The sequence below is a fragment of the Fulmarus glacialis genome, unplaced genomic scaffold (assembly GCF_000690835.1).
Source record: "Fulmarus glacialis isolate BGI_N327 unplaced genomic scaffold, ASM69083v1 scaffold4596, whole genome shotgun sequence".
Classification (NCBI taxonomy): Eukaryota; Metazoa; Chordata; class Aves; order Procellariiformes; family Procellariidae; genus Fulmarus; species Fulmarus glacialis.
Window position 1 is genome coordinate 1 of NW_009216119.1, and position 24,467 is coordinate 24,467.

The 24,467-nt window shown below is 40.4% G+C and overlaps 1 protein-coding gene across 1 annotated transcript; it reads left to right on the forward strand.

Moving 5' to 3' along the window:
* Positions 1 to 13,068: 13,068 nt before the first annotated feature.
* On the forward strand, positions 13,069 to 23,910 carry ST3GAL5 (ST3 beta-galactoside alpha-2,3-sialyltransferase 5). The gene is made up of 6 exons (XM_009579172.1): positions 13,069 to 13,193; positions 14,954 to 15,068; positions 17,346 to 17,689; positions 19,108 to 19,294; positions 21,928 to 22,086; positions 23,347 to 23,910. The coding sequence occupies exons 1-6, from the start codon at positions 13,150 to 13,152 to the stop codon at positions 23,608 to 23,610; spliced, it is 1,113 nt and encodes a 370-aa protein (XP_009577467.1). The 5' UTR covers positions 13,069 to 13,149; the 3' UTR covers positions 23,611 to 23,910.
* The last annotated feature ends 557 nt before the right edge of the window (positions 23,911 to 24,467 follow it).

Sequence of the window (24,467 nt, forward strand, 5' to 3'; positions counted from 1 at the left end):
TGGCGGCTGCGAGTTCTCGAGCAGATGGGTGATGGGAGTCAGGTCTGTCTTGGGCCTCTCCTGGGAGGGAGAGGAATGTAGTTGGAGCTGTCTGGAGTTGTTCTTCTGAAGTAAAATCTATAGGCTTCCGCTCGTCTGCAGGTTGTGATAGCATTTTTTGTAGGTGATTTTGTCTTTTCCCGCTCGGGAGCGATGCGAATGCAAAATAGAAATTACTTCTGCCGTTGCTGCCAAAACCTTTTTATTTTCTTCAAGATCACTCAGGAAAAGGAGTTTTTTGTGCTGAGCTGTTTTGTTTTTTTTTTTCCGTAGATAAGATCAAAATATAAAGCTCATGGAGGGGAGATGTTTGTTTTGCAGCTCTCTTTAGTTATGGAAATGAATGGGAAATGTTTACAAAATTACTGGAGGTAAACAGCTTTCCTGTGGTAAATGGCTGGTTTTGTCTCATTCTGAGAAAAAGGGTAAATAGAGATACATATTTCTTACTTTTCTAAACAAAACTGGTTGAGATAAATGCTCTTTATGTGTCTAAAGTGGATACATGTTTTTAAATGCAGCTTATGACGGGACGAAGAAGTGGTGTGCGTTTTTCCTGCAGACTGTTATTCTGTCTGTTTTGCTGCAGCGAGGTTACTATCTCCTTTCTAGATCACGCAGCAGGACCTTGAGCTGTCTCCCAAGCCCTCTGCTAGCAGGACAAGAGGCAGCAATCACAGGGAATTTCGTTGAAAGGTCAAAATGCAGCTGGAGAGTTAGTGCATGCAAGTGCTTTGGTGCATTGGCCACTTCCTCGGAGCTGATGAGAAATGGGCTCATCCTGCCTCTGGTTTCCTGGAACTTCTTGGGATTTAGTATCCTCCCTTCCGTAGAGTCTGATTAAATTGACAGGCAGTTAGGGGCAGGATGTAGGAAGACGAAGTGTGATAGCAGAAACTTCCTTTCACTGAGGAAAATGCGCTACAAATGTTTAATTTTCTTTGTTTTACATACATCTGTTTAGGTGATGAATATGGAACGTGCCAAGATTGCTGCAGGTGTTTGGAGGGCGAGTTATTTTCTTTAGATAAGAGAGTCTGGAAAACTTAAGTAGGGCCTGAGTTTTGATAAAGGCTGTTACGTAACAAGACCCAGCCAATGCTTCAAGCTTGTCATGGAGTAATTTTCAAATTACAGGCGAGTCTGAACGAAATTTACTTAAACACAACAGATTAAAGCATCTGCAGTGGGCGCATCCAACACTGCAAAACCGCACAGCGGTAGTTCGGACATAGGACTTCTGGATCATGAAGGAGTCTCCCCTGTTGCAGGCAACTCTCTCTCATAAGGTCATTCATAAATGATTAAGGACTTTCTTAAAACTTGTGTAGGCTGTTATTTTCCGTTACTCCCATGGGAAGACTATTCCTTTGCTGTTCAGGAATCTTTTGCTCGTAGTCCATATTTATTTATGACCCCTTTTTCCTGAGTGCTAACATTGTCCTTTTGTTTGAATTGTTTGCTTTCAGCTTTGGTATTTACGTGTTTGGTGTATCTAAGGACAAATTCTTAACCTGTTTTGCGAAGCTAGACAAGCCAAGCTCTCTGCTCTCCTTGGGAGCACCAGTTCTCTCTGCAACCTGTTAGGTCCTGAAGTCTTGAATTCAGAAGTTAAGCACTAAAATTGGTTCCAGTAACATTCTTTGCTATATTGCAATTTCCTTTTAAGCCTTTTCTTCATGGGAGGCTTTTGGCATCTCCTCTTTTGCTTCTGTAGGCTTGAGTGTGATTTTTACCATGATCTCTTGGAGTGTTAGGTGATACTGTGGTAAAAATGCTGCTGTACTATTAACATTGTTCCATAATTACCAGTTGTTCGGTGCTATTCTGCTGCATAATTCAGATGTAATATGAAACATCTTGGCTGTGTAAGTCTGCTGGCATGTTTCCTTAGCCCAGTAAAGATTAATGCTATGCCCTGTCTTTTCTGACCATTTCTTTTAAGGAAGATTTATTCCTCAAACTCCCTGTGTAAAGGGAAAAACCTAATTTGTTTTGGCTTCCTTGCAGGGTCTGAGAAATATCTTCCACTTGTGCTAGATGAACTTGCCCAGCTGGTGGTGGGTGATGTGGTGATACACTGTGCCCTCTTCCTCCCCACCTGTCTGGCATGGCTCTTCCTCAAAGTACTGGAGCAGAGCAGTGCTTCCACAAGTGTGGGTCTGTGTGCCTGGAGAGGAGGGTATGCTGTGGAAATGAGCGTGTGAGATGTGCATAGGAGGGGTTTCTGAGTTGCAGCTGCCTGCTCTTACACTGCAATTCATTCTTCCTGTGTGTTTGCTGGCTCCAGCAGATGCTGAGAGGAGTGGCTGACCTCAAGCTCTGAACACCCAGAGCAGGCAGGCCACTGTTTCTTACACAAGTAACATAAAAGGGAAAACTGGGATTTGCTCTAAAAAAGCAAAAGGGAGGGGGACTGGGGGTGGGGGGGCTCAAAAGCTTCCTCTGCAAGAAATACTTATCTTTTTAATAGCACACTGTTCACAACAGCAATACTTTAACTCACCTGTTTCTTCCTGCTTGGCTGGAACACTGACTTTCTGTGGCTCATTTGGGAGTCAGACAAATTCTGAATTCAGATACTGTTTTTGTCTGTTGCAAAGCATCAGCTGCCCTCTTAAGTGCTGAAACACATCTTGTTGATATTTCTTGTGTTCATGCATTATGGATTTTTGCTGTTCCTCACTTTAGAGCACCTGAAAGAGGTTTCACAAAGAAAAAGCTTGGAAAGCTTGACTAGAGAAGAGGGTGCCGAGGCAGAAGTGAAATAAGAGAGTGATCCCTGTTTTGAACATTGAACTGTCATTCAGAACCCCACTAAGAGTTCTTTGCCTATAACATTGTTTTAGCAGGCACTATTAATATCCAAAAAGCTTCCTGTGAAAGCTGCTGAAAGGAAGTGATGGTGTTATACTCTGAGTATCTCTAATTAAGCTGATAATTGGAATGGATTTAAGCTGGAACCAATTTTTTTGTGTTCAATCTGGATGACCCAAGGTTTAGAGCAAGTTGTAGCCTAGCTATGTGTATCCTTCCTAAAGAAAAAGACAGGGCAAATAGACACACTAATATAAGGTTATTAATGATTTCATGAGTGAGTTGGTGGTTGATGTTGCAAAGAGGATGAAGGAATGAGGGATTAAACAATTAGAAGAAAATGCAAGTAGAGCATCATAAGACAAGGAGAGAAAAATGTTGATGCCTCTAAGGTACTATTGCTTCTGGCTGGTATTCATGGTTCCAGGCAAAATAATTTTCACCTGCGATCCTGTCGGTGCCCTTGAAAGTGTCTGTCAACTGCTCTGAAATTTTCATTTACTCATCGTTTCACTTTTTGCCAATTGGGTCCACAAGTGTAGGATTCAGTATTACGTTCTCATTTTCTAAGGAGACAGTTCTTGACTAAATGAATTGCAGATTGTACAGACACTGGTTTTTACTTTTTATTGTCTGATTAAAAAGCGTTACCAAAGTTCATTTTGTAAGACGCATTATACAGTAATGTAATCAATGTCCTGTTGTAGGTGCTTATAACCATATTGTAGGCTAAACTTCTTTCTGCCATCAAGGATGTATTCCTTCTGTTGACTTTATTAAATTAACCAAAACAACGGACTCTGTTCATCAGAAAAGGCATGTCTGTCAAATGCTTTTTTACTTCAATAGTAATAGGTGCTAAGGAGATAATATTCAAACAAAGTTTATCAAATATCTGAATATGTTGAAGTGCCAACTTTACTGTGGGGTTTATATAGTTGCAACAAAAGAAATAATTGACAGAAGTCTCTAATTTTTAACTTTAGTTCCAGTTTTTCCTCCGGTGAGAAACTATCAGTCTCTAATCTGCAACAGCTCCTAGGCTGCTGTCTTGTCATGTCTTGTGACCGTTTGTGCTAGGAAGTGGTAGGATGATGATCAGAGGATTATTTCAAGATAAATATCCAACAGTTAATACATTGCTACAGATTATAACGCAAGAGTCTCTCATGCCTTGGTGTGTCCCTGATAAGTCTGCCGCAAATCATTTTTCCTCATGCTTGTGGTTTTAAGGGATTTTTGTCATGTACCGTTGAACAGGAGTCTTAAAGAAAGTATTTCAATGTTTATTGTGTTATAGAAAGAGATTTCCCAATCAGAAACCGTTCCTTTGGCATAACTTGTCTGTTCCTCCTCTTTCCCCACGTTTTCCTGAGTATTTTGTCACTATGGGCAAATGGGCCCATTCATATAAAAGGCTTTTTACTTTCCTTGTGTAGCTTTGAAATCCAATTTCAACATCTGGGCGGCTTTTCAATTGGCTTTCCTAGTCTGTAAAACCTGTGTTTAAAATTTGGCTTAAAAATTTGGATTCACTTCCACAGAAGTCATTGGAAAGTGAGGCAGTCCTTCACTGCTGTGCAGTTTCTTGAGTGCCTCTTGCTAGAGGATGCTCGTATGTTTTTCCAGTTGGTTGTTTTTTTTTTAATGACAAGTTCTTTAAGTTACGAGAGAGTAGGTTTCCAAATTGGTTTTTTATTTAAGAAAGACACTGTGTTTTGGATGAATAAAAATACCTCTAATCCATTGCAGTTGTAAGGTAGTAGTTTGACTGTACAACACTTGCAACTGCGGAGTCCTCTGTGCATAATGGATTGCACAACTAACTGTCATTAGCTTCAGCTTTTTTATTCTTTGTATTATCACTTTTCTCCCTGAATATTATTGGGAAAGGACTTGATCCACTGTTGATTTAAAAGAAGTAAAAAAATTGTTTTTATTTTATTTTTTTTTTTGAACAGGGTAGAGATTATTTGCAAAATTTATTTCATTATGGTTTATTGTTTCCAGTGAAGAGATGATGAAGTTTGAAGGTGTAGGAAGGATCTGAAGGTATCAGATTAGGAGACTTGGGAGGGAGAGTCCTGGAGGAGGGACACCCCTGGGGGACTTGTGGATCACCTATGCCAGAGCAGGTAAGCTGGTAAGAAGCACAGAGGAGCAGAGGAAGCCCAGTAAGAATTGCAGAGGAGCTGCAGACAGAAACTATTATGCACGTGACCCCAAGCTCCTGCACTACCTGTCGCCTCCCCAAAGGAGTTGGGACGGGCTCCGTGTAACCTGTGGCAAAAATAGGGGAAATTGAGACAAGGAGGGGAGGAGGAGTGTTTGGCTTAAGTTTAGCCTGTGGAAGGGGAAGGAAAGGTGTTTACTGATGGGTTAAATAATTTGTTTTCTTTTTCTCAATATTAGAATTGGTGTTTAGAAGTTGTATTAATTGGCAATAAATTATATTACGTAAAAATTCCCCGAGTCAAGGCTATTTTGCCCACTAAAGAACAGGTTTTGAGGATGTGGGAGGGAACTGGGAGAGTTTTATACTGATTTCTGAATCAGTTTTTTTAATGACCCTTTTAAAAAAAGAACAGAAGATAAAGAAGTTAAATTTTTCATATTCTTAGGTTTCTTCAGCTGAGAGGCTCCGCTTAACAGATGGCTCTTAAACATTTTTTACATCTGTTTAAAAAAAAAAAACCCAAAACACGAAACCCCCACAAAAACTACCACCTAATTAACCATTCTTTTCTTTTTTTTTCTTTTTTTTTTTTTAACACATCTCAGCCCTTACATTTGATCTCTGTGGGTTTCAGTACTGAAGAAGTAAACAAAATTAATCCTAACTATAAATTTTACCGAACTATTTTTCATGTGGTTACATAAACTAACAACCTTCTATTAAAATATTATATCAGTCTTGAAAGCCGTAACGAAAATTAACATCTCATCTGTTTCGTCGATAATGAGGATAGATTAAAATGTGTAATCTTTTTATGGGCACAACTCTCGCAAGTAATCATAGACATTAGTGTTGTAGTTGTCGCTTAATTTGTGTCATCTGTTTTACCCAAATGTGTCCTAGGAAACAATCTGTAATTGGTTTAAGTTTTCTTAAATCTACTCTTCTAACTCCTTGCATAAAGTTTTGCATTGTGTCTGTGGGGTTTTCTGTCGTTTTAAAAAGCCTTGGAACAGGAAGTTCATGCAGAATTCATCGCTGATAATGTGCACAACATCTCAGTGAAAAGTATCTTGCTCAAGTTTATTCCATGTGAAAACACCTCCTCTGCCTTTTAACTTCACCTTTCTTTTTTGAAACATAAATGTTGCTCAAAACCATGTAGCTTTGATTTTATCATTTACTGTTTTTGAAAGTATGTTTCATAAGTAAGAGGAGGGGGCATGAAATGAGTAGGTGGTTTTTGGGTGTTTTTGCATTAGTCTACCTTCTGTTTCATTGCCTGCTTGAGCTCTGTTGCTCTTCATTAGCAATTCCTGTATACAGGTGTGACTTTCAGCTTTCAGTTGCTGTGGACTTTACACTGCAAGCTTCTTGATCTTGTTACATGATCAAAGGCTGCACTGTGTAGCAAGACCTTGAGATGGACTGTCTTGCGGATGACTCATAAAGCTGGCTGTTTCTACTACTTCTGGTGGTACGGCGATAGGGAAAGTTAATTTGTATTTTCAACTCCTAGGATCTTCAGGTGTAGTCCAAGATCATGTTGTGCTACATGCTATAAAACTGTGTCCTGGTTTCGGCTGGGATAGAGTTAATTTTCTTCCTAGTAGCTGGTACAGTGCTGTGCTTTGGATGTAGTATGAGAATAATGTTGGTAACACACTGATGTTTTAGTTGTTGCTAAGTAGTGCTTATACTAAGTCAAGGACTTTGTTCAGCTTCCCGTGCTCTGCCAGGTGCACAAGAAGCTGGGAGGGAGCACAGCCAGGACAGCTGACCCAACTGACCAAAGGGGTATTCCGTACCATATGACATCATGCTCAGTATATAAACTGGGGGGAGTTGGCCAGGGGGCAGTGACCGCTGCTGGGGGACTGGCTGGGCATTGGTCGGCGGGTAGTGAGCAATTGCATCGTGCATCACTTATTTTGTATGTTCTATCATAATTACTATTATTTGCCCGTCCTTTTCTGTTCTATTAAACTGTCTTTATCTCAGTCCATGAATTTTACTTTTTTTTTTTTTTTAATTCTTTCCATGTACCAATCCCATAGAGAGCAGCAGAAAACACTGCAGGAGGCGGAGTGAGCAAGCGGCTGTGTGGTATTTGGCTGCCTGCCGGGTTAAACCGCAACAAACTGTAGAACAGAAGATGCCACTTGTCTTGCTGGGCTTTCAGCAGTGGCTTGCCTTAGGGTAGCTTCCCCACGGGCTCGGGTAAGAGCCTGTAGAGTTGCGGGTTGCAGGTAACAGCCCGTGTGCAGGTACTTGCGTAGATCTGGGGGGTAAGCTTCTGCGTGAAGAGTTACTGATTGATAGCAACTGCTTCCTCTGTGGCTCTGGTCCTTGCCTGCACAGACAGTTATTTTGGAACGGTAACTGCCCACGTAAATGCTGGACTCAGCCGTGGAGGCTGTTAACTGGACCCTTGGTGTGTGGGGAGACAGGAACGTGCTTGAATTGGTAGGGCGAAGGAGGTAAGTGGAAACATCCCCTGCGTGTAGTTATGGTTCTGGGGACTTAATGAGAGGATGGTGAGGGATGTAGGTATATGCCTCGTTCTACACTGATATGCAGGCTGGTCTGGTTCTGTCTCCATGCCTGGTAACACTGTTGGCACTCAAAGAATGGGAGCTGAGAGTCCTTGTCTTTGTCTTTGGGTAAATTCAGGTACTGTACATAATCAAATGCAATTTTTCAGGCTGTGGCAGTGGTCACCTACAACTTGACACGTGCTGCTTTTTAGTTTTTAGCATTCCAACATAAAAAGACATCCTGAAGACTTAAATTAATTGCTTCTGAAATATTCCAAGTGTGGATTTTGTCTACTTAAGAATAACAATGAGACAAAAGTAAATTATGGTGAGAAGAATAGCACCATAAAAAGCTTTGGAGTGTATTCCTACTGATGGACAATTTAGCTTTCACAGCAGCTTTACACAGATCACTTAAGTTCAGTAGATGAAAAGCAAATTGAAGTCCCTCGAGTCCTCACTAATTATACCACAATGAGTAGCTATGGAAATGTCAATGCAAAATGCGATTGTGATACAGCATTACTACTGAGACATCTTTTGTACGCAAATTGAGACATTTGCATTTATGGCTCCCAAAACAACTGTCGCACTGCCCCTTTCTGAAAGGGTGTAGTGGTGCTTGGCAGTGGTGTTTGTATGCAAACAACAAGATCTGGATGCTACAGGCACAGCTTGTCTTTGGTGCTTGGTTTCTTAACTGCCATGGTTCTTTCTATAAACTCATAGTTGTTTGTTTGGGTTTTTTTTGGAAGCTCAGGAAGACTGCGGGAAAGGTGCACTCTCAGGTGCTTGTTACTGCTGGCCTTGCTCTTTTGAGCACTCTTATGCCATTCCAGACAGTGGAAGGTGCTTATTGACTTAGATAAGAGTGCAGGATCGAACCCTGAGTAATTTTAAAAAAATGCTGTGCTGGACAGATGTATTTTGACTTGATATATCTATCTATATATGTTGACTTGATCAAGAAAGGAATCATCTGAAGTAAACAGAACTGCCAAAAGTCAACCTGAAGTAAACTGTTTCAAATGGAATGAAAACTGACATTATTTCAGTTATATAAACAAATAAAACAAAACCATTGAGCATACTAAGAGTTAGACTCAGAAAGGATGCACTGAGGTGATTAATTAAATTCTCTGTGTTTTCTTGTTCCTTTTTGCACGTCCAGGATGAGTGAAGCAACCGTTTGGGGACGACTGGAATTTGCTCAGAGGCAGGGAAGACTTTCTGATAGCACTCGTTTATTGCAGTCTTGCATTCCTTGTTAATCCCCTTCTGTCTTCATCACTCTCCACCTTGTCAGTTCCTTCTCCATCTTTCAGGTCTCTTGCCGCCTTCCCTTTTCTTTGTTTTGAAAGGCTTCATGAGAACTGCATCTGTTGTAGGATCTCTGCATACAATTCTGTAGTAGGAAATTCTCACTCTTAGAAATGTTTAAAAGCGTGCTGTTTGCAGAGCATTCTTCTTTGACGATTTATACAGCAGAGGAGATGGGCTGTGTTGTTCAGTGCTGCAGGATGATTCCAGGAGTACGTTAGTGCCATTAGGCAATAAAAAGTTTTATATACATTGAGCAATCTTTCACGAGCAAGTCTTTCTGTCAAACTACAACAGAACCTGTGTCCTAGAATAGGAAAGACTAATTTGCAAAGAAATAAAAACCTGCTTTGAACAAAGCAAAGGCAGTGAGGCTTTAACCTTACCCTTGTAATTCAAGCTGTAAAACTTTATGGATTTAATTCAAACTCCTGGAAAATATGTGCTTAATCTGGAGTGTGTTCCCTCATAAATGCTACCGGTACCACAGCCAGACCTCATGATGTCATTTGGTACGTTGTTGCGATGATTTCCTAGGATCCTCTGATACCTAGTCTGACTGATTCTTTTGTGCAGAATCCATTCTGATCTGGGTTCCTATAGACTGTGATCAAGTTACCTCTTTATGTTGTTTACCCAAGGGAGAATTATTACCTGCATTGTTCTCTAGCGAAAATGGCTGAAGTTTGTTTCCTGCTTTTTATTCAGCGTTTTTTCTTTTTAAAAGAGAAAAGTTCAATTTTATACTTCTCCCCAGGCGGGTATGTAGAGATCTGTGGAACTGAGAGATGTAACTATTGTTTTGTGGTACGTTGTAGCTTAGGCTACGCTGCATTCAGCGATCACGTCCATGCAGGAAGCCATCCACGTCAGTGAGCAATCCCCTTCCCTTTTGCCAAACAGTGCTGAGTGCCCCTTGTTTATGCTGGTCTGAGCCAGTCTCCTCCGAGGTGATCTGGTTGTTGATACTCTCTGTAGTACATGGAGCAATCCTGGAGTTTCCACATGCTCTGCAGGTCTTGTTCATGCTCTCCTCTGCAGTTCTGCAGTGTCCTCTAATTGCCGCTCATTTCGTGTGCCACGCGTGACCGTGCTGGCAGGCTCCGTGAACTGGGGCTGCTCCCTGTGTGTGCTGACAACATGATCTCTGTGGATACCTGCCGTCTCCAAGATGTGTTGGTATGAAGGTACTGGGTCTCAGATAATGGTGAGGGGTGCTTAGTTGTCTTGTCTGCGTAGTATGGCAGGAAGGATGTGTGTCATACCTGGAATATAAGGTGATTGTGCAAGTCCTGCTGGATTGGCACCGGACGTCTCAAGGTAGAGCAGTTCAGCTTGGTGATCCATAACTGGCACTAGGGTATGGTCCTTGTAACAATTTTTGCTGTTGCACACTAGGCCTTTACCCATGTGGACTTGACCGATGTGCTGCAAATCTTAGCTTGAGAGCAAAAAGGACTTGTAATGCGGATGACTGGCGTGGTGGTGTCAACACCCAGTTTTGCTCCTCAGTGCTGTTTTTATTCAGCGGTATAGATGCAGCCAGTAAAGACGAGGTGTTGCTCTGAGAAAATCATGAGCTTGTAAGGCTTGATAGGCTCACTGTGACCTGCTATCTTGTGTCCTGACAGGTTGTGTGGGAGACTGGAGCTGGATTTGATTTCCAGCTGCTAGCATTCTGGGGGACCTTTGGGGTGTCACTCCTTGGGTTTTCATAATGGTACTGACCTCAGTTTGTACAGTGCTTTCAAATCTGCTAAAAGGTGTTGTTTAAGGTATTGCTGCTTTGTGACAAATGCCTACAAATGGGTGTGACAGCTCAGAGAGTCTGTGCAATTAATAAATACAGCTAGGTGGGTAATTTGAGGTTCTTAGTAGTATCATAATAACCAAGTTACTTATGTTTGAGGTAAGTGGTGAAGTTTTCTGCTAGCAAAAACCATTAGGCTTTTTTTTGCCTTGCTCTGTTTTGTGGGTTATGACCACTTGCAGGTGACTCTAGAAAGCATCACTTAATTGTTGTCTGTTCTTCAAAGAACTTAAGATGCTGGTGTTGATCTTTATCTCTCCTTGTCCCACCCTGTCTCACAATGGTTTGTGGCTTTTGACCTTCTACCATGTATATTAAATTTGTTACTGAGAAATGATGTGTGACTGTGCAAAGAGAGACTGACTTTGAGTCATCTTCTGAATTAGATATCCCTGAAATTTCCGTGGGCTGGATTTGAGATCTGGAGGGGACGCTTCTGTCTCATCAACTCCTTCATCTTGATGTTTAAGAACATCATTTGTTTGTCCAAACAAACTGTTTTGAAGTAGCAATACAGGCTAGTTCAAATGGGTCATACCGCTATATAAAATAAAAGGAGGTGGAGCGGAAAATAGAATGTGGAAGATCGTCCGTAGATAAAAGCCTTCCCTTAGCCCTGCTTTTTTCTAAAAGTTCTTGTGACAGAGCTCTTGGCAAGAGAACAGAAGAGTGTGAACATCTTTGCAGTGAAGAGCAGAGAGGGTTAAGCACTGAGATCAAAGGGAATGAGTAGGGCTGAAATCTTCCATTGTGGAGGATCAGGCTGCACACTTCCATGGTTGGCTGATCAAAGGCAGTGCTGCTTCGGGAGGTTGATAAGGCAGGAAAACCCTTTGCCTGAATCCCTTCTCCTTTGGCATCCTGGCCTGTATCAGAAGTAGTGTGGCCAGCAGGAGGAGGGAGGTGATCGTGCCCCTGTACTCGGCCCTGGTGAGGTCGCACCTCGAATCCTGTGTTCAGTTTTGGGCCCCTCACGACAAGAAGGACATTGAGGTGCTGGAGCGTGTCCAGAGAAGGGCAACGAAGCTGGTGAAGGGTCTAGAACACACGTCTGATGAGGAGCGGCTGAGGGAACTGGGGCTGTTTAGCCTGGAGAAGAGGAGGCTGAGGGGAGACCTCATCGCGCTCTACAGCTACCTGAAAGGAGGTTGTAGCGAGGTGGGTGTTGGTCTCTTCTCCCAATTAACAAGCGATAGGACGAGAGGAAATGGCCTCAAGTTGCGCCAAGGGAGGTTTAGACTGGACATTAGGAAAAACTTCTTTACTGAAAGAGTGGTCAGGCCTTGGAACAGGCTGCCCCAGGAGGAGGCGGAGGCCCCATACCTGGAAGTATTTAAAAGATGTGTAGATGAGGCGCTTAGGGACATGGTTTAGTGGGCATGGTGGTGTTGGGTTAATGGTTGGACTTGATGATCTTAGAGGTCTTTTCCAACCTTAATGATTCTATGATTCTGTGATTCAGGGCAAAACCAGCAGGCTTGTATGGGTAGGCTTTGCATGGCGTTTCCTTGTTTGCTCACATCTTTGGTTAATGGCAGCAGCCTGTGAGAAGTTGATGTGCCAGCCTGCATTTTTCTTTCCAAAATCAGAATTGAAGCATGCTGATAGAAACTCGTGGGAGCTTACAAACAGTAAGCAGCGAGATTGCTTCTCCTTAGCTAGTGAACAGTGACTTGGCCATCTGTGAGGGAGCACTGTGTGCTCCTGCTGGGTTCACAATGTTTGTTGGACGGGAGCTGCTGCTGTACACAGAAACTGCCCTTGTGGCGGCAGTCTCCTGGTCCTGCTGCATGCCAGGCAAAATTTCCTGCACACCTTCTTTGGTGTTTGCTGTTGAAGTTGCTGACCACGTTGTTGGGGCTTCTGAAGAGGTCAGCAGTAGACTCAGACCGATGATGAGACAGGTTTGCTTAACCTTGGGGAAATCAGGGAGTTGATCTGAGATGTGGACTCAGGTTTTGAGGATGGGATCAGGGTAGCATAGTGCTTGGATACTTTGATTCAGGGATCCTAAATATCCTGAGCATACTGTGTAGATTTTCTTTTTTCCTGTCTGGAGTCTCATAATAGCTCAAACAAAATGGTGTTTCATCAAGATCAAACAATAGTGTTTGACAGTAACTGATGTAGTTGCAATTATGAGACTTCAGGCTTATGAAGAATGCAAAGACCTATACCTGGCAACATGTATGTAATTTTTAGAATCATGTCCTGGCAGTGCATCTGAAGTGAGTATATTCTTGATCACAAGGGAGTCAGGAGCGATTCAGTATTCCTGACATGATAACCAAGAATCACAGTCTTTTCTGGGAAACAGAGTAAGTTAACGGTCATTGGATGTCCTCTGAACTTTTTTCCATTCTTTTTTACAGCAATGCTGAGTGATAACAACTCTGTGAAGCTGAAAAGTGATTGTTCACCTCCTGTGCAATGGTGTAAGGTGCCTGCACATGAAGATGAGAAGACCAAGCTGGTTTTTAAAAGGTACTCGCAAGTAAGTGTCATTGTCACAGCAATATAGAGGTCAGTTGCTCTCTCCCTAGCCTGGGCAGTTACAAAGAGGATGTAAAAATCAAGGGATGAGCTTGCCACAGGAACTGAATGGAGGGTTAGGCACATAGCTTTCCCTGGGGCACTAAAACACTTGGCCTAGGCGCTGTCATAGTAGTACCTGTTTTCCCAAGCCAATGTGAGATCCCAGTACTTCACTCACAAGTATTTCCCATCTTTTTTGTATCCAGATAAGTAACAACGTTGAGGCTTTTGTACAGTCTGATATTTGAAGAAATGGAAGGGCAGTGGATGTTTAGTGGGTATTTTGGGGAGGTGTCCCTTCATAGTTAATTTGTTTATGAAGACTTCTGGAATGCTACATCACAAAATCTTCATCACTCCATTGTTTATAGTTTAACATCAAATTGGAATTAATGACTGTGTGCTGGTGTACATCCAGAACCATATTTTAAAACAAAAAAGCTCACTACTGTGATGCCTCTCAGCCACATGAATTTTTAGGTCGTAAAGCTTAAAAAGCCCAAAGCCAAACTGTTATATCCACTGGTGTTTTGAGCACTTGAATGGTGCAGCACCAGCTGAATCTAGAGATACTTGATAAACCTCTGTGGAGGAAAACCAGCTTCATTCATCTGCTGTGAATCCCCTGTTTCTGCCGGTCAGCAGATTTCCAGGGGTTGCAGCCTAACATGCTAATGAAGGTTTTAGACCCCCCTATCAGTGCAAAAGTTAATTTAGTTAAATCAGATGTGAGAGCAGTGCTGCTTTTCTAGTGGCCACCTTATTTGCAGTACATACTGCAAATTAAGTGCCAGGATTGCATCTATTAGCTCATACGGTACAAGCTTTTTTTAAAAAAATCTTGGAAACCTTTATTAACTTCATCTGAAGGAGGTTCAAGAAGCTTTTTAAGACATTTAAGCAAATGTTCAGTCCTTAGGAAACCATAGGAAATGAAAATCAATAATAAAGTTCAAACTACACACTTGAGCAACAACCACAACTCTAATCAAATAATGATGTAATTTTTGCAGATCGGTTTAGACATGAAATGAGCCAAGTGAATATTTGGAGATCAACAGTGAGATTCCTTAGGAATGAGAAATGAGTAGATCAAAAATACAGATAGTCTATATTACTCAATTTTAAAGTTTGGTTTTTTTCTTCTGCATGTTTTGGGGATGTAAATAATTAAATTAGGCTTCTCAAGATAAACCTGAGCATCTAAATTCTGCATTCTAGCCTGCCAGTGAGTTGAAAGTTTTGCTTGTGAGTGATGGCCATTGGTGCAAAATCTTGCAATTTGAAGTTCCATCCCTTTTTTAACTTTCATGAAAATACATATTTCAAAATAAAGTTGCCCTTTGAGGTAGGAAAACAAAAGTCACTTTTGGTTTCTTTGTGTGAGGAGAGCTGTTTGACCCATCAGAGATGCATTTAAAGTATATGATGCAGGCATAGAACTGCATAAATCGGAGTGTCAGTATGCAACATTTTCCTTATCAAAGCATCTATATATGTTTGTACTTTCCTGCAGATAGCTCTGAAGAGTTGTGAAAGACTTGCAGTGAACAAAGCAATAGTTTTTCTTGGTTTGAATCAAATGCAGGTATTCACCTGAAGTTCTTCAACTGCCTTAAATTTCTTTAAGAATACTCATTTAACAGTTGATGGGTTGCTGGAAAAAAAGATTATTTCCGCCCCCCCCTCCTACCCCTTCACCCTTCTGTTTATTTTTAGACTTCTTGCACTGTTTGTGATTGGAGTGTGCTTCCTTTATATCCTCAAATTACGTTTTGGCCCTGAAGAATGTGACAGAACAAAAATGCCGTATGTGGACCTCGATCGTGTAAGGGTTGGTATTTTTTTGGAGTTTTTTTTTACTTGGCTTAAAAAAAAGTTATTACTTGACAGTATAAGAGTTATAAGGGTCTATAACAAAGAACTAGAATGCTGAAATTATCCTGTGAGGGAAAATATATTTTGCTTCATTTCATGCCATAGAACTTCTGGTTTTTGTTCTCGTGGAGTGACAACAGAAGTGCAGAGAGAAACTGTTTTTCTAGGGTTAAAATGAGATAACAGTTACTGTTAAGGATAACATTTGAAATGGATATGTGTTCATACTATTGTGTCAGTGCAGATAACACTGGTGATCAGAAAATTGATGCAAATGAAAAGTAACATTTTAAAAAAAAAAAAAAAAGCCCCAAACCCAACACATTAAACCAAAGGTTTATTTTTACCTAAGCCAGTTCCCTAGTCTGCTTTGCCTTGTAGTTGCTCAGATGTTTTTGAAATCACAGGGCAAATGTGCAGGAGGGTGCAACTCTTGGTTCATTTATTTATTTAAGCAAGCAGCTACTTACTTCAGCCACAGTTTTGCATGTGGCTTTTAAGCTGGTGTAACAGATGCCAATAAAGCTTTCTCTTAATTCTTGCTGACATTTCTCTGCCTTTGCTACTTAACCTGTTTGCTCTTTATAACAGTACACCTTGGCTTAGAGTTGTTACGTTTCTGTCTTTGAACGTCTCAATGCTAAGACAGAACTTACAGCAAAATCCCTGATTTAAGATAGTCTCAGCATCACTGCATGTGCATCCTCCGCCACCTCCCACCTTCTTCAGTGCATGTTTTTCTTCTTCTGAGCCTCTTTGCCTTCCCTTTTCTTCTCATTTGACTTACTTCTTTTCTCAATAACATATTCCTGCTTTCAAACAACCACCACCTTAAACCAAGCAAACGTAAAGACTGCATGAACTGTGTTTATTGTTGTCTCATGATTAATTTTGTTAGTTAGATGCAGGATGAGGAAATAGCATTGCTTTTTATCTAGTTAGATAGTAGCTGATTGCAAACTGTTTGGGGCAGTTGTCAAGTGATTGGCATTCATTTTTACTGATAGGATGCACAGCTGTCAGCCTTAAAAATGAGGCTCTTCCAAAGACGCACTGGCTCTTGCTGGCAAAGTACAGCATGAAGCTGCTGAGTTGTGCTTTGCCCAGGAAGAAATGGATGTTTATGGCCAGATTTGCAGAGACATTTGTAATGGTGGCAGAGGCTGTTCTGTAGGACAATCTTGTTTTTTTTTTTTTTTTAAAAAAAAAAAAAACAAACCAGCACAACTTCCCTCCTTGCGCATCCAGATACACACTTTCCTTTCCTTAACAATACAGAAGAGGAACTGAGTTAGCGTGAGATCTGAATCTTGACTCTCTGATCCCTGTGTTTGCTCATGGTTTTTTATTACAGTGGAGGAAAGATCAGCAGAGTTGTATTGGGGAAGACAACATGCAAAAAGACTTTATTTCAACGGATAAAAATAATACCTTTGCTATTTCTCTTCTTCCTTACCTCAGATTCAGATACCAGCTTGCCACTACAGATTTCTAAAAAACCTACATGAATAGTTTTTTGTTTTGTTTTTTAATGAGATGGATCAATGTGTAGTTTTATCTGACAGCTTAATCTTTTTATGCAGTATGGAACTGTAGTCTTTTATTTTGGTGACTAGTCTTTGAAAGAAGACCTGAAACACCTCCACTTTGCATTCCTTTTAAAGTTGTGTTTTAGTCATTAGCAATACCACTTTAGCAATACTTCTGGAAGATGTGTTGCTTCATTTTGATTAGTAAGCAAGTCCAGCTTGCCATTTCACAGAACTTTTACCCAGTGGATATGTGTCTGGAAAATTCTATTGCAGGCAGAACTTGGGTCATGCAATTGAGCAGTGGAGTAGAATTCCACTTGCTGGCTTGCTGCTGAATTAGGTGGGTAGAAGTACATCTAGATTTTTTTAATCTGTTTTTGTAAGTAACAGTACAGATGGTCTCAAATGGCTCATTTTCACTTACCTCTTTTAGTAGCCTAATTTATTCTTTAGGAAAGGTCCTATACAGGTTTAAGTGATTGGATGGAGAGACATTCCTTTGCAGGTTTTCAGCCTGCACTGATTAGTATCTGTGTTTGAGTGAATGCTTTAAAATGTCTTGTATTTCCATGTTTAAGATTTCTTTATAAACCCCTGTGTTTGCTAAACTGCCGGTGGTCAGCTGGTGGGTTGCATTAAGAGGGCTTTGTATGTTCCTAAAGCTAGCTTTCTTGACTGAAGTCATGTATGTTTTGTTTTAGAGAGCACAGCAGTATGCCAGTGCTGCATTGCAGGAACAGTGCCGGCCTTCTTATGTGAAGAAAGAAATGGGGAAGTTATTTGCAGAGAAATATAGCATGGACATATCTCCCTTCGTAAGAAAAAATATAAATGAAGATGAAGCTTTATTTAAATATGAACCTCCTTTTGGATTTCACAAATTCTTTGATAAGCTTAAAAATCTCCTTGAACTCTTACCTGAGCATGATTTACCAGAAGATTTGAAGTCAAAACACTGTAAGCGTTGTGTTGTAGTTGGCAGTGGTGGAATTCTTCATGGATCAGAGCTGGGTCACTTGTTGAATCAGTTTGATATTGTTATAAGGTACCTGTTTTCCATTTAAGGATTCCAACTACTTCAAATTTACCTTATGTGCTGACTTTGTTTTTAAGGGGAAAGCATCTCCAACATTTATGCAACTTACAAGTCTATTTCTGAAAGTGCTTTTGAGAAATTTACTTGTGACTTGGTGGAATTTGAAGTCTTGGGAGCAAAATAAACTGTCATGTTCACAAGATAGGAATTCAGTGTAATTATTTGTGGACTTCAGAAACAAAAAAACCATGGGCAGAAAAGAGATAGAAACCAGTGAAATCATAGGCAAGTAGACAATCCTGGTTTTATCCATTCATATGTTTAAGCTTTCAGAGGTAGGCTTTAGGACTCACCTCTGCCTTTTTCCCCTTGGTTAGTTGGGATGCTTATTTGAAGGATTTTTTAATAACAGCTATTTCAAACACAATAAAAATTAATTGGCGTTTCAGTATACAGTTTGCTTACACGCTGTATAGCATGCTTATATTTCCTTATCTTTACAAGATCAGTGCATGCTTTCTATGATTACTCATGTTTTCTAATGTCTGAATTAAATTAATACATGCTCTCTATTTGTGCCTTCTGAACATGACTGTTTGAATTCTCCTTCTTTGTATTTTGAATCATGTAAAGTCACAAATAGATTTAATAGAAGCATTTTCCCAAGTTGCTTAGTAAACTAAGACTTGCTCATCTTAAAAAGGGAAGACTTGATACAGTGAGTCAGTATCTCTTATACAAAGGTAAACAAACCTGTTAGCATGTGGAGGGGCAGAGAACTTGCATTAACTGTTCTCTGAAATTATCGCTGACAGTGTCAAAGCGACTTTTGTGTTGGTATAGAAAAGTTTGTGGGACTTATGCTGTTCTGCAGAACTGGTGGAGCTGGATGGTGCTGTTCTTGTCAGCAGTGTGCTAGCATCTGAAATTTTTGGTGAGCTGGAATGATGTAAACCCACAGGATGCATTATATTGCATTGAAGGGATAATTTGAATGCCTTTCTGTGCGTAATACTCACGAGTGTGTGTGTGTATGTGTGTATATATATATATCTAAAAAGATAATGCTGGCAACTTCCTGTGTATTTTCTTTCCCTTCCTCCTTTAAGCCTCTCTGAGTTGGCACAAGGCAATGAATATGAAACTCTGCAATGCTATTTTAAGTTACTTTTCTATTCAAGCTTTTCTTTTTTTGAAGTTTTGCACTTGTGCCAGTTCATCCAGAAATAGAATTGGCTTCCTTTCAAAGATAAGGGATGGATGATTGTGTGCGGCGAGGAACTGAGAGATACTGAGAAAACGCTGTACTCCGCTCTGTTAAAAATATGTGGGCCAAGTTCTTTGCTTAGTGTCTGATGCTTTAATGAGATTGTAACCCATGCTTGTTAAATACAGTTTCTCTCCGTTGTGGGTTTTTTTTTTGTTAGGTTAAATGATGCACCAGTTCAAGGATACACAGATCATGTTGGTAACAAAACTACTATACGGATGACTTACCCGGAAGGAGCCCCGCTTTCTGAACACGAGTATCCTCCTGCTAGCTTGTTTGTGGCTGTTTTGTTTAAAAGTGTTGATTTCAATTGGCTTCAAGCAATGGTAAAAAACGAAACCTTGGTATGTAATGTGGCAGTGTTATGTACCTGTGATTTTTGTTTGTTGTTTTTTTTTTTTTCTAATGCTTAAGAAGCTGGCTGATCTGTTTTATTATACTGAGGATCATTTATATAACTTTGTGGGTTTTTTAGCTATATCTCCTAGTTACAGTTGGTACCACCATTCATGTTGAAGCCCCATGCTGACAGAAACACTTTTTTTTCTGCAGATATTGGTGGTTTGCACCAAACTACATGACATATCGGGTGTTTACTAAGTGAAATTCATTTCACATTAGGTTTAAGTGACTTGTTCAAGTCTGCAGAGCCTGAAACAGAAATAAGATTTCTGGACGCCAGTCCATTTTTTTTTTTTAACAGCTAAAGTCTGTGCTGTTACAGTAGGCATGCCTGCAATTCATCTGTAACTGAAGCAATGCAGTTGTTAGTTCACATTTGTCTGTGAGGTCGTTTACTTCTCACTGAATATTTAAAGAAGTGCAGAGATTCCTAAGGAACTGATAGAAGGGTTCCATGTTTCCAAACTCTCTTTAAATTGGTGGTTTTCACCTCTTTCAATTTGCAGGCAGATAATTTCTGCAAATTGAAAACTAGTAGCTAGGTTTCTCTGACCACAGATTGAAAACAAGTGCTCTAAATTATTGAGATGGATTTAGAAGAAAGCCTGCCAAGTTTTCTAACAATTTGATACATACTAGTTTAGGTACTCCAAGATCCCTTCTTAATTCTGTGATTTTTACAACATGAGAGCATGTGGAAGTTCTGTTTAATATTGACCATGACTGTTTGCTACTACTTTAGTCCAGAAAGTGTGTGCAGGGATATTGCCTTGTTTTGAATAATCTGAGTATGTTTTGCAGCGGGGAAATTTTCCTGAATGCATGAATTTGTGCAAATTTAAGAACTTCTGCTTCCTGATTTTTTTTTTTTTTTTTTAACCAGTGACAAGACAATGTTGGTCTATGACCTTCCCTGCAGCAATGTAGTCGTTTTGATGGTCAGCAGCTTGAATCCCTAACTTGTTTTACAAGCTATCTGGCTATTTCATGTTTTAAGGTTTGGTTTTGAAGAATGACTAGCACAAGGATGGCTTTTTGTATTAAAATTTGTTTTGGGAGGACTGAAAGAGTGATTGCTTTTTGGCATCTGCAACATTCTCTGTTAGTGAGTTAAAAGATTGAAGTATGTGCTTTATGAAGAGTACCTTTTCTTGTTTTGCATGCCTTAGGAGCAGATCTGCTCATTCCCACCTTCTTCCTTGCTCTGGTGTTTTTGCTGGTGCAGAGCGGCAGTTTTGGGAACTGATCTGGGAATGGCCGTACTGGAGAGAGAGTCCACCGAAGGGCCGTGAAGATGCTTAAGGGACTGGAGCATCTCTTCTCTGAGGAAAGGCTGAGAGAGATGGAACTGTTTTAGCCCAGAGAAGAGAAAGCTCAGGGGGAAATCTTACAAATATAAATAAATACCTGAGGGGAGGGTGCAAAGAGGATGGAACCAGGCTGTTTTCAGTGGTGCCCAGTGACAGGACCAGAGGCAGCGTGCACAAACTGAAACACAGGAGGGCCCCTCTCAACATCAGGAAACACTTTTTGCTGTGAGGGTGACCGAGCACTGGCACAGGTTGCCCAGGGAGGTTGTGGAGTCTCTGTCCTTGGAGATATTCAAAAGTCATCTGGACACAATCCTGGCCAACCAGATCTAGGTGACCCTGCTTGAGCAGGGTTGTTGGAGCACTTGACCTCCAGAGGTCCCTTCCAACCTCAACCACTCTCTGATTCTGTGAACTGAAAACATACTTCTCCTTGCAAATACTCGGCTTTCAGTTGGGTCAGCTCTCTGTGCAGGCATTGATACTTTAGTAAACTTGTTCAGAGCACAGGTGGGAAGATGGGGCCATGGCAACCTAGATTTGATCAGTTTAAGCTGCTGTAGAGTTGTATGTTAGGGTAGCAATAAGCCCGTTTTAAAAATATAGGTCCATGTTGTAGCTATGTAGGTCTTATCATTTGCTTAGTGTTACAGATTATATGGAAAGATTTGTAAAATGAGCCTGATACAGTATATTTTTTCCATTAGCATACAACTAATTGACTGCAAGTGGCATGAGATCAGAATCTAGCTTGCTGAGTCTTGTGTAAATCCTCTTCTGAAGTGGTACATTTATCACTAGGTGGATGCTGTCAAACAACAGCTGTTCACTTCAAAGCCTGAGCAAAATTGTTTTAGATCAGTGCTTGCTTCAGAATGCCTGGTTAATGTTCATGGAAAACTGTGGTTCCCTTTCCCATTTCTTTAAATACTGCTGCCTGCTCAGTTGTGCTGGGGAAGGTCCAAAGAACCTTGTGGATTCAGGTGGATATGTTGACTGATTAAACACAAAGTGCAGTCCAATATTCAGAATAGACAACTTTCCCCCCTGCTGTCCTCTCTGCAATTCCAAATACTTAGAAGGTTTTTCCTCTTTTGGGTCAGTCACTTGTGCTCTATGCTGGTATTCCTGAACCCTCCTTAGCTATAAACTGTTTCCTGAATTTCTCAGAGTCACTGATGAATTCTATAACTTGTCTACTGTCTGCCATACACTTTGCAGTCTCAGAGTTTGCCTTTGCTGAACTATTCTTCTCTTTCTCTTAGCCTCTGTGGGTGCGACTCTTCTTTTGGAAGGACGTTGCTGAGAAAATTCCTTTTACATCAAAGCAGTTTCGGATTCTGAATCCAGTCATCATCAAAGAGACAGCTTTGGACATTTTACAGTTCCCTGAACCTCGATCAAAATTCTGGGGTTGGGATAAGGTAAGAAGTTTCCTTTTAGGAGAAGGAGACTATGAAATACGAAGTAAAATGGGAAACTGAAAAAAGTTTTGGGCTCTTCCTTCAATATAGCTTCTCTGTGCAATTTCAGAGCTGGTCTCAAGTAATAGGGAAGTTAATGAGCTCTCAAAAGACTCTTGTATTTTCTTGTGTAAAATCAAAGTAGGATTTCAGCTCACCTTTTTAGATGAGGTATTATGCCTGTGCATGCTGACATGAAATGGCGTGTTTTACAAAGCATTCAGATGCAGTGAGACAAATTCATACCGGTACAGTGTGTTCTCTCACACATCATTGTGACTGCTGTTAAATATTCAAAACACGCATTTGATGTATATTAAGTGTGTTAAGAGCAGCCCTGTTAAGTCAAACAGCAATCAGCTATAGACAGATGTGTCTCTAGCTGCAGGGAAAGCAGAGAGAGTATGGAAACCAGGCCAATGTAAAGCAACCTTCCAACTGTTGGAATTGCTATGTATGCCAATGTGCTCAATAGCAACTGATGGGTATATCCTTCCTTTATGTCCTTCGCTCCAGCAATAGTATGAGTCATGAATTGCCCAGTTTAATTATACACTGTGTTTTTGTTATTTTAATTATTTGTTTGAGGAATTGGATGTCACTAGTTCTCTTGAACTATGAAAAATACTGACTAACCATCATCTTTTTACCTTTTGAGTGAAAGCATTTAATGGTAGCGTTATTGCACAGATGTTTGAAGGATCTTCTCACATTTATTTATAAAAATAATGTAACATACCAAGCTATGTATCTTTTAGTTGTGCTGTGGTATACTTGCCTTCTTCGTGGGTTATTCAGTGAGAAGTCATATTATGAGGAATACTGTTAGAGAGCCTGTTGCTCAAGACTGAAGTAAGTGTACATCAAGAAATGTCAAGTTTAACTGCATGTCAGGAGTTGTTTGAGTGTTTAGAGCGAGGGTTCACTTGTAGTTTAACTACATAGTAATAGGGCGTCTTGCCTTCACAGGAAAAAATTTAGAGTTGACAGCCAAAAGTCTTGTTACGGGCAAATACTCAAGTTGTGTTAGTATTTGGCCCTGGAGTTTTTAGTTTTACTTGATCATTTAATTTATTTTTAGTTTTAGTTGTAATTGATTTTACTTTTAATTGATTGCTTAATTGATTTCAGTTTTAAGCGAGGAAAGGGAATAGACAAAGCCATTACATTTTATAAAGTGTTTATAAAACTGGCAAAGGCTTCTTTCTCCCCCCTTTCTAGAATGTACCTACAATTGGGGTCACAGCAGTTGTTCTGGCCACACATTTATGTGATGAAGTGAGCTTAGCAGGATTTGGATATGACCTCGATCAGCCCAGCACACCTTTGCACTATTACAACAACCTCTGCATGGCTGCCATGAATGGACAAACTATGCACAATGTGACAAGCGAAACAAAATTCCTGCAAAAACTGATCAAAGAAAAAATTGTCAAAGACCTCACTGGTGGGATACATTGTGAATTCTGCGGCAAAGACAGCTAGTGATTGAAGTGCAGCGTGGTTTGGATTTGTTAAATTTCCAGAGGTTCAACTGGAACAACCTTTTCACTGTCTTAAGTAGTTCTTTAAAGTATGTATAGAATGGGCATGGAATCTCTGCTGCCTTTTTTAATGTCAAGTTCAATTTGTTGGACTTTTAAATTTATTTTGATGTCAGATTTTATTTTGCACATTTTTGTGGATAACTGTGTAAATACAACTTGGAGTTGAAAGAGATCCATTTAAAATATTTATTGTTTTAAGTTGTCTGAAGAAAAGCAGAGTTTTTTGTTTTCAGATGTATATAGTACGCACAACGCTAGCCTGAGTTGTCTAACAGCGTACAAGAGTTATTTTCCACTGAACTACTGTCTTTGTCGATCCAGTTCTTGGTGTATGACTCCTTTTCATGCATGCCATGAAAAGAAAGGCGTATGCTTCTCAAGTCTTTCATTTCTTGCAACTTGAACATTGTGTTTCCCCCTCAAATATTTATATTTTGGTTTTGTGCTAATATTTTTTTGGGGGTAGAGGAGGAATGTGGGAGTGGAGGTGAAGGAAAAGGAACTGTTGTGGCAACAACTGAATAGTAAGTACTTTGGTGTTCATGATTGATATTAAAATCACTGATGCATTAATGTATTGGGTTAGAATCCTGCATGTTTGGCCCAGGGCACATTATAAGAGGATTTAAGCAGTAGGAGACTTTCACCTGAATCAGATCTTTTATCATTTCCATTCCTTAAGACCCAGATAAATGTTTCTAACTAGCTGATTTGCAGCAGAGTTCAGCTACCCCAATTAAAGAAGTGGCATTAATACAAAATCTGGCCCCCGCCTCCCCCCCCCCCCACCCCCCG

Excerpts from the sequence above, each read along its gene's own strand:
- ST3GAL5 (XM_009579172.1), top strand. The coding sequence starts at position 13,150 with ATGAAGATGAGAAGACCAAGCTGGTTTTTAAAAGGTACTCGCAA. Across the intron at positions 15,069-17,345 it reads TGGACCTCGATCGTGTAAGG|AGAGCACAGCAGTATGCCAG; the intron begins GTTGGTATTTTT and ends GTTTTGTTTTAG. Across the intron at positions 17,690-19,107 it reads CAGTTTGATATTGTTATAAG|GTTAAATGATGCACCAGTTC; the intron begins GTACCTGTTTTC and ends TTTTTTTGTTAG.